Source organism: Crocuta crocuta, unplaced genomic scaffold (assembly GCF_008692635.1).
Source record: "Crocuta crocuta isolate KB4526 unplaced genomic scaffold, BGI_CrCroc_1.0 scaffold650, whole genome shotgun sequence".
Taxonomy (NCBI): Eukaryota; Metazoa; Chordata; class Mammalia; order Carnivora; family Hyaenidae; genus Crocuta; species Crocuta crocuta.
Genome location: NW_027532882.1, coordinates 1,340,500 through 1,350,392, shown reverse-complemented (window position 1 = coordinate 1,350,392; position 9,893 = coordinate 1,340,500). Strand labels below are relative to the sequence as shown.

The 9,893-nt window shown below is 46.6% G+C and overlaps 1 protein-coding gene across 1 annotated transcript; it reads left to right on the top strand.

Moving 5' to 3' along the window:
- The first annotated feature begins 1,301 nt into the window (after positions 1–1,301).
- On the top strand, positions 1,302–2,246 carry OR1M1 (olfactory receptor family 1 subfamily M member 1). Its single transcript, XM_077745702.1, has one exon. It carries the CDS (start codon positions 1,305–1,307, stop codon positions 2,244–2,246), a length of 942 nt encoding a protein of 313 aa, XP_077601828.1. The 5' UTR covers positions 1,302–1,304.
- Positions 2,247–9,893: the final 7,647 nt, after the last annotated feature.

The following is a 9,893-nucleotide window of genomic DNA, read 5'->3' as shown; positions in this document are numbered from 1 at the left end:
AAAAAAATAAAACAAATGAACATAGGGGAAGAGAAGGAAAAATAAAATAAGATAAAAAGAGAGAGGGAGGCAAACTATAAGAGATTCCTGAATATAGAAAACAAACTGAGAGTTGCTGGAGGGGAGACAGGTTGGGGGATGGGCTAAATGGGGGATGGGCATTAAGGAGGGCACTTGTTGGGATGTGCACTGGGTATTATACATAAGTGATGAATCCCTAAATTCTACTCCTGAAACCAATACTACACTACATGTTAACTAACTTGGATTAAAAAAAAAAAAGCACTTAGGATTTTATACACACACACACACACACACACAACCATTTACACACTTGTAATTACTCATATATTTTGTGATTTTTTTTTTGCTTCTTTATATTTCCTTTCCTGACTTAAAGTAGTCTGATCAAAATCTCTTTAGTTCTGTTGTGTTCCTACTGAAACTTACAAATTATAAATTCTATATCCATTATTTTAGTGGTTATACCTAAACTTAAATCATGTATAAAGTCCAAAATACTCAATATTTCTCTTCTCCTGCAACTCAATACAAGAATCTTTCAACTCTTATTTTAATTCTTCCTCTTTTAATATGTATAATTGTTACCTAATATATTAATTCATCTTTTTTGTGCACTTTCTTCTTCTTTCTTTCTTCTCCTCCTCTGTCTTCCTCTTATTATTATTTTAAATATTTTTAAAGTTTATTTATTTTTGAGAGAGAGAGAGAGGAAGAGAGCACAAGCAAGAGAGGGGCGCGCGCGCACACACACACACACACAGAATCTGAAGCAGGTTCCAGGTTCTGAGCTGTCAGCCCTACGCGGGGCTCGAACTCATGAACTGTGAGATCATGACCTGAGCCGAAGTCAAATGCTTAACCGACTGAGCCACCCAGGCACCCTCCTTATTATTATTTTAAAATTAACATTTTGCTTATTTTGTCTGCATATAAGCAAATCTGCTTGGCTGTTCATTGGTTCCTGGATATTCCTTATTTTTAATTCAGTTTGTTTTATCCAGAAGTAAATCCCTTAGTAGCTTTTCCAGCAAGTTTTCATACATGGTATACTCTTAATCTTTCTCTGAAATGGGAATATTCATGGGAGGGTCCTACTACCAAACCTTGACATATGAGTTGCCATAAACTCTGCATCAATAGTTCAAGATGTAATCCATATACAAACATGTTATACTCAGTCTGGATGGAAAATTGGTTGTAATCTCAGCTGATATTCCAGAATCATTTCTGTAGCATTCATGTAACTTCCCCCTTCCAACACTTCAAGGGGAATCTCACCCATGGATCCAAGGAACCAAACCAGCGCATCCGAATTCATCCTCCTGGGGCTTTCAGAAACTCCAGAGCAGGAGACCCTCCTCTTTGCTCTGTTCCTCTGCATGTATGTGGTCACAGTCCTGGGGAACCTGCTCATCATCCTGGCCATCAGCTCAGATTCAAGCCTCCACACCCCCATGTACTTCTTCCTGGCCAATCTCTCCTTGGTTGATTTCTGCCTGGCCACCAACACAGTCCCCAAGATGCTGGTGAACATCCAAATCAGGAGCAAGTCAATCTCCTATGCCTGCTGCCTGACCCAGATGTACTTTTTCCATTTCTTTGGCATCATGGACAGTGTCTTGATTGCTGTGATGGCTTATGACAGGTTTGTGGCTATATGCCACCCCTTACACTATACCACCATCATGAGCCCACGCCTCTGTGGCCTGCTGGCTGGTGGCCCATGGATGTTTTCCTGCTTCATCTCCCTCACTCATATCCTCCTGATGGCTCGTCTGGTTTTCTGTGGGAACAATGAGTTACCTCACTACTTCTGTGATCTCACTCCCCTTCTCAGGCTTTCTTGCACTGACACGTCCGTGAACAAGATCTTTGTGCTCATCGTGGCTGGGATGGTGATAGCCACGCCTTTCATCTGCATCCTGGCGTCCTATGCTCGCATCATTGTGGCCATCATGAAGGTCCCTTCCGCAGGTGGCAGGAAGAAAGCCTTTTCCACCTGCAGCTCCCACCTCTCTGTGGTTGCTCTCTTTTATGGGACCACCATTGGGGTCTATCTGTGTCCCTCCTCTGTCCGCACAGCTGTGAAGGAGAAAGCCTCTGCTGTGATGTACACTGCAGTCACCCCCATGCTGAACCCCTTTATCTATAGCTTGAGAAACAGAGATCTGAACGGGGCCCTGAGGAAGATTGTCAACAGAAAAATAGCTTCGTCTTCCTGATCAGAAGGACACCTGGAAACTTCTAGGAAGTAGGATCTCAACATCTAGGGTCTTGGGCAAAAGTATGGAATTGCAGTTTGGGAGTGTGGCCACTTTGGATTTTGAATCACAGAACTTTAAGCGGAAATTTCAGGCTGGCCCTGTTACTATTTTCTCAACTGCTGCGACAAGTGAGGGTCCTTTTGGATATTTCTGATGTTGCCTTCCCAGGAAGGTCAGTCTGGCCCTACCAGACTGGATCTGTCCTACGTCTAAGTCCAGTTAGCTCTTCACAGATATTTAAGTGTGTATTCTGGGCTGGATGTAGGTGCTGGCCATGGAGTGTGGTGTTTATAGCTGAATGTGGGAGAAGACACCGGACATTAATTATAATAGAATGAAATATGCACACGAGGGCAAGGATGGGACAGAGTATGAAAGCCCCACAGAGTCTGGAAGGGGGAGTCAGGGTTTCGTAGGAGAGACGATCCTGCACCTCAAAGGATAAGATGATGTTTGTCAGGTAAATATGAGGAGAGAGTATCAGAAAAAGAAAAAAATCCCCAGTATGTGAAAAGATCAGTGAGCAAGAGAAAGAGAGAGAAAGATACATTTTTGAGGTGAAAAATCCAGTTATGGTGAATGACTTGGGTCATGCCATATCAAGAAGGACTTTGGGACCAACTCAAGAGTTTTGCTTTTTTCCAGAGAACCAGGGAGTTAATTGACTTCCAGGGACCTAAGTCAGGGAGCATGTGGGTGAGTCATGGCCCCTCCACCATCACTCCTATTCTGTCTTCTGGGGGAGCAGGATGCCATGTGCCAGATAAAAGTTGTACAAGGCACAAGGGAGAAAAAGATGGAGACTATGCACTAAGGAAATGAGGAACCACCTGATGGTATAAGTCTTCATAAGCAAAGAGGAAAACACCAATCAATTGAATCATGAATGTCTAAGCCAGAAGGAAGCTGAGGCACGCCTCAATCACTGCACATGCCTGTGGAATGCCTATGAGTCGTAACACTGCTTACAACAGAAGTGAGAGCTATTTGTTTCAAGTTTTCCTTGTATCTCCTTATTAAGTCCCTTTGCACTCTCTCATTTCCCCATTCTATACCCCCTATGAAAGCAATATGTCTCATTTATGTCTATTGTGAAGTCATTCTGGTCTTTATATGGAGATTACAACAAAAATGGAATAAGCAGTGACTTTGGGCTCCATTTCTGGGCTGAATGAGCAGTGACTGGGGCCAGAATTTTTCAAATGGTGCTAAGGAGCTGACATTATCTTAAGCGGGATAGCTTTGAGTAATCATACATCTAGTTTGCTTATGTTACTTCCCTTCCAAGAGATTTGAATTAGACTTCCTCAGTTGAACAAACTGACCTCCAGACCTGGCCCTGAAAGATGATGCTTCCTGGGGATATTCTCGTGAATAAAACCCAGAACTTAAGAATATCGGAACTTGCCATGGGGAACCCATCATTCTGGTCAGGGATTTTCTGGAATAAGCAAAAACCAGGTGATGGCTGAACCACAGCTCTCTCTCCTTGTAGATTCTCTCCCTCTTCCTGCCATATGCATGCAAGTGGTTACAGTGATGGTTGGGAGACGGCATGCAACGGGGGATGCCTAGTGCCAATAAAAATGTCTTAAGATTCTGTCAGCCAAACTACCTCTGTCTTGTTTTATGTTAAAATTTAAGGCCTCACCTCCAGGAGAGATTTGTCCCGGTAGCCCTGACAATATCAACTTCCAACGTTTGCTGGCATTGACGTGTTTAATGAATTCATTCAACAAATATTTACCAAGTGGCCTTTATGCCACCTATTATTCTAAGCACTGACAATAGAGCAGAAAGCAAGAGAGAAAAAAAAAGCCATTTCTTATAACTGTAAGGTTTAGTAGAAAGGAATTTTTTAGGGAGTGGAACTATTCTGTATCCTGATATCAGGGCAATGACTTTGAAGGTATGAAAAACTTTAAATGGTGTTCTATTTCCCCAGACCCCACAAATCTATGCATAGGATGAGATTACAAGAACTGTGCACCAAAAAAAGCTAATTTTACTGATAATAATTTTTTAAATAAAATTAAACACTAGAAAACAAAGCAACCATTCCCGTTTCAGCAGGGAAAACAATAAACAAAGAAACAATCAATGTGCCAGATAATTACCAATGGTGAGAAGGACCTCAAAGGTATAATGGAGAGTAGGTGACAGAGACGGATGGAGGGTATTTTAATATGGACATTTCTGAGGGCATTTGGTTTCTTAAAATAACTTCTGAGCTGAGACCTGAATCAGGCCAAGAAGAAAGTATCCCTATGAAGAAGGTGGGAATAGTGTGTCAGAAGAAGGGAATCGGACATGCGAAGTCAGGAACAAGTCGGTATTTAAGTTTTAAGGAGTTGTTTATGTTTTGAAAGTATACTTAGATTTGTATAAACCAAATTAGATTTGCAGGAACAAAATCCTGCAAGCATTATAAACCCAACATATAACTGGGCTTAAAACAACCAGCTCTTACTATCTTGTGGTTTCTGTGGGTCTCAGGGTCTCTGAAAGGGGCCCAGTCACAATGTCCGCAGGGACTGTGGTCCTGTCCTGTCTTGACCAGATCAGGGGATCTGGTTCCACCCTCACTTTGAGCAGATCTCAGTTCTTCACTGATCAAAGAAAGCATTTCCTGGACATTTCGGTCTCTGCATAGTGGGGCGGAAGAGAGAGAGAGACAGAGAGGGAGACAGAGACAGAGAGGGAAAGAGAGACAGAGGGAGCGGGCAGCAGCAATAGGGAAGGAGAGGGGGAGGAGTGGGGGGGGGGCAAGAGATGAGGGAAGATGAGGAAGAAGGAGGACAGTATGAACAGGATGGAAGTCACAGTCTTTATAACCTAGTATCAGAAGGGCTTCTTTTCATCTTGGCTGTATTGCGTTTGTTGGAAGCAAGTCCCGTGTGCAGCCCACATTTGAGGAGAGGACATTACGCAGTTGTGAACACCAGGGGGCAGGAGCCTTTGGGACTTTAACCATCTTAGACGCTGCCTGACACACCAACGTCCTCCCAGCTGCTGCCTTTTCAGGCGGTCGACCCACAGTCCAGTTCATGGGATGTTGATGGACTTCCCAAAGCGGGGTGCTGCCCGGGTCCGGACACTGAAATCATGCAGTTCCAATTCCAGACACACGGGGGCAGCAGAGACACCCAGCTGGGATGCCTCATCCTCTCACCTGGGCAAAAGCAGAATTTCACAGGGAGCCTCTGCGAATCCTGATTCCTGACCCCACCTCAGCCTTGTCACCACAGGGGAGCCACAAACCCGCGGCTTCCTGAGGGCATCCCAAGTCGGGGCACATTAGGAGAGTGGCCTTAATTGTTTCAAATTCCCCATCCCTCCCTCCCCCAGGACTCACTGAATCTTTGCTTTCTTTTTCCCACCCCACCTGGGAGTGGGGCTGTCTGGGGTCCAAATGGGGGTGTGTGTGTCCATGGGCCCTTGTTCTTTCGAGGTAGGGAGAGAGAGACAGAGGTGGTGGGGGAGAGAGAGAGAGAGAGGAAGGCACCCGAACCGTGATTAAAAACCAAACAACAAAAACAGTATATGTGTATGGATGTTCCTAAGAAGTCTCAGGCCTGGGGATGCAATGGATTAATTGGCGGCCTGCCAATCTCTGCCCTTCAGGAGCTAACGTTCTAGTATCAGAGTCCATGAATAGAGTAATAAGTACATCGAGGAAGATGTAAGATCACATTTATGTAAAGAACAGAATATGGGGGCGCCTTGGTGGCTCAGTCGGTTGAGCATCCAACTTCAGCTCAGGTCATGATCTCATGGTCCATCGGTTCAAGCCCCATGTCGGGCTGTGTGCTGACAACTCAGAGCCTGGAGCCTGCTTCAGGTTCTGTGTGTCTCCCTCTCTCTCTGATCCTCCCCTGCTTGTGCTCTGTCTCTCTCTGCTTCTCAAAAATAAATAAGCATTAAAAAAATAAAAAATAAAGAACAGAATATGGATAAGGGTGAAGGGGTATTCTTTTTAACAGCTTTATTGATATAATTCATATATCATATATTCACCCATTTCAAGTGAAAAAAGTACACAATTTACTGGTTTTCAGTATGTTTGTGATCAATTTTAAAACATTAAAAAAAATTTTTAAAGGTGTGGGGCGCCTGGGTGGCTCAGTCTGTTAAGCGTCTGACTTCGGCTCAGGTTATGATCTCACGGTTTGTGGGTTCGAGCCCCGCATCGGGCTCTGTGCTGACTGCCAGCTCAGAGCCTGGAGCCTGTTTCAGTCTGTGACTCCCTCTCTCTCTCTGACCCTCCCCTGCTGACGCTGTCTTTCTCTCTGTCTCCTAGAAATAAATAAAACATTAAAAAAAAAAAGAAAAAAATAACTAAATGTAAACACTCTTTATAAAAAATTTTTTTAACGTTTATTTATTTTTGAGAGAGAGAGTAGGGGAGGGACAGAGAGAGAGGGAGACGCAGAATCAGAAGCAGGCTCTCTGTCAGCACAGAGTCCGCCGTGGACTCAAACTCATGAACCAAACCGTGAGATCAAGATCTGAGCTGCAGTCTGAGGGATGCTTAACCGACTGGGCCACTGGGCGCCCCTATAGGACTGTAGTTTAAACTAAGCCGTTAAGGAAGGCCTCACGGAGAAGGTGGCATTCGATTACTCACTGCAGAGGTGAAGGGCAGGCCCATTTGGATGGGCAGCCAGCTCAAAGGCCCTGAGGCAAGAGCTGGCTGGCCTGTTCCAGGAATCACTGCCAGTAGAGACGGGACCATGTTAACACAGTTCAATAATGGGCAGTTTTCTTATCATTGTAAGGCTGTTGGAGCCGTTCCCAGAGAAGACAAAGACCTTGCAAGAGGCGTGAAGAGCTGGTGGGGGGAGGGGGGGAGTGAGGGGTGCAGAACAGTGGGAGCAGGGGAGGTGAGTCGTGGCCGTACCAGTGACTGGAGGTGTTACCCTGGGGTCAGAGCCAGCTGGGTGGGGGCAGAGTCACCAGTGAAAGCTGGCAGACCTGGGCTTTAGTGGGTGAATCTGGTACTGCGGGCGGCCGACCCAGGGCTCCCCGTGGGGAGACGGAGCCAGCCCCCCATCCCACTCCCTCCTCAAAGCCCGAGCTGTAAACGCCTGCTTCCCTGCGGAAACCCCCTCCCCAGCAGAATGCAGGTATCCGGTGTCCTTAGCACCTGATTTGTCGAACGAGTTGAATGAGATCAGATTTCCCCGGTAGGCCTGACGTCATTGAGGGAACCCACAGTCTGTCCGGCTTATTTCTGTCCCTGGTGCCCCACAGACCTAAAGAACAGTCTGTATTCACTGTTGACAGGTTTTTGTGGCTACCTTGGCATCGGGGAAGGGGCTGAGGCTTCCGCAAAGTCCGAGAATAGGTTTGAACTGTCAGGAGAGAGTCAGAGAACAAAATGAGGGTTGCTGGAGGGGAGGTGGGGGGTGGGCTAAATGGGTGATGGGCACTCAGGAGGGCACTTTTTGGGATGAGCACTGGGGATCACATGGAAGGGATGAATCACTGGGTTCTACTCTGGAAACTACACTGTGTGTTAACTAACTTCAATTTAAGTAAATGTTAAAAAATTTAACGTTTATTTATTTTTGAGAGACAGAGCATGAGCAGGGTAGGGTCAGAGAGAGGGAGACACAGAATCCGAAGCAGGCTCCAGGCTCTGAGCTGTCAGCACAGAGGCCACGCGGGGCTTGAACTCACAAACCATGAGATCATGACCTGAGCCAAAGTCGGACGCTAAATAAATTAATTAAAAAGAAAAAAAAAAAGAGAGAGAGAGAAAGAGTCAGGTTTCAGCAAACCTAAGGAATGTCTTCCCGGAACAAAAGATGCATGAAAGGGCGGAGGCTCTTCCTTTAGAACAGAGTGGGGGTGGTTCCCTAGGACACAAAGTGCTTGGTGCCGCTGGGCTTGTTAGCAATAAGATGTGCAGCCCCCTCCCCAGGCTTTGAGAGGAAGGACCCTGGGAGGTTGTCCTGAGAAGGAAGGCATCTTCAAGCAGCAGCCCATAGCCTGGGGCGGGGAAGGGGCTGGTCCCAGACCCTACGGAGAATCAGACAGCAGCCGGAGAATCAGACAGCAGCCGGGAGCCTCCTCCCTGCAGAAATGCACGTCCAAGTCATAGACACTTGTGACAGTTCAGCAGCTCAGGACAGACTCTGGGCTTCGGCTGCCTGCACTAAAATCCCAGAACTGCTCCTTGCTAGCTGGGTCACCTTGGGCAAAGTCCTTACCTCTTTATGCTTTGATTTTCCCTCGATAAAATGGGGAAATAGTAGTAATAATCTTTTCTGCCTGATTGGAGTATTAGATGATTAAACACCAGTAGGCATGTGGCAACCAAAAGTACTCAGTTATCATTATTATTACTGATGAACCCATCTGCCAGTTTTCTAGGGGAGCTGCTTGTGTCCTTAAGGTTCTAGAGGAAGATAGACAAGTTTGGGGAGGGGGGATTCAGAGAATCTGTGCTTTTCCTCTAATTCGGCCTCAAGGCTGATTTCCACGGTGGCCTGTAGCAAATGTAACAGGTACGGGGAAGCAGGAAGTTCGGGGGCACCTTAAGGGCAGCAGGGAGGGTGTGGTTTGCAGGCTTTGGGGATGAGGGTGGGGGAGATTCTGGAGGGGACCCCCTTCCTCAAAAGCCTGGGGAAGCCTAACGCCTCCAGCAAACATCATGTGGTTGATGAATTTTCTCCTCTTGTGGGAAGAAAATCAGCAAGACTACACTGGTAATGTCTGCCTGGGCCTGAGCAAATGAAGAGTGTGGTGTGGGAGGCAGGGCTCATTCCTTCCTTTACGAGCACCCATGAGGTCCCGGAGAACATGCCAGAGAGGACCGAGGCCCCGCTTGGAGGGGTGCCCATGGCGCGTGCAGTAGGGGCCTTCAGCCCAGCCTGAATGAGGTGGGGGGTCGGGGGGAGAGGCGGCAGAGAAGGCTTTCTGGAAAGATTGTCCCTGAGCTGAGTCACCCAGGTGAAACGGGGAGGGGTGGGCACTGCAGGCGACCGTGCTCTCGGAGGCCACAAATGGCAATTGCTTTGTCTGGGAAGTTGGTAATAATGCAAATAGGGCAAATAAGGTGGCTTAGAGATTTCTAACTACGTTACTGTAGCTTAAAACCCACAAAGAACATAGGTGTGTGTTGGTTTTGCTCCTGCGAAGCGCGAACTTCAGGGGGACAGGAATGCTCTCCGCCCTGCCTCACACTGTAACACCCACAGGGAGAGCCCGACGCAGGCCGGGTGCTGGGAAAGGTTTAGCAGCTAGTTTTCGGGGTGTCGGGGACGGATCCCGGTTTCTCGCGTTTGCCGGTGCCTGTGGTTTAAAGATTTCCATCCCTGGCTGATTTTACACAGCCATCGTGATGCCACTGAACGTGGGGGTGGGCTCGGATAGGCAGGGAATTCACACCCTAAAGGCACAACACAGACTTAGGGTCAGGGTCATGTGATGGTAACATGTGGTAACAACACTTTGTGGCAAAATGTAGGAGGTGATGAGTTTTGAGTATTTATTACTTTTGTTTTTAATAGATTATATTTTGTCATAAGTGTATATAATTTATCTCTTATTGGTGACTATATTTAAAAACTTCACCCACACGGACACCTGTGTGGCTCC

Bases quoted from the DNA above. Each gene is read 5' to 3' on its own strand.
- OR1M1 (XM_077745702.1), top strand. From the start codon at position 1,305: ATGGATCCAAGGAACCAAACCAGCGCATCCGAATTCATCCTCCTGGGG.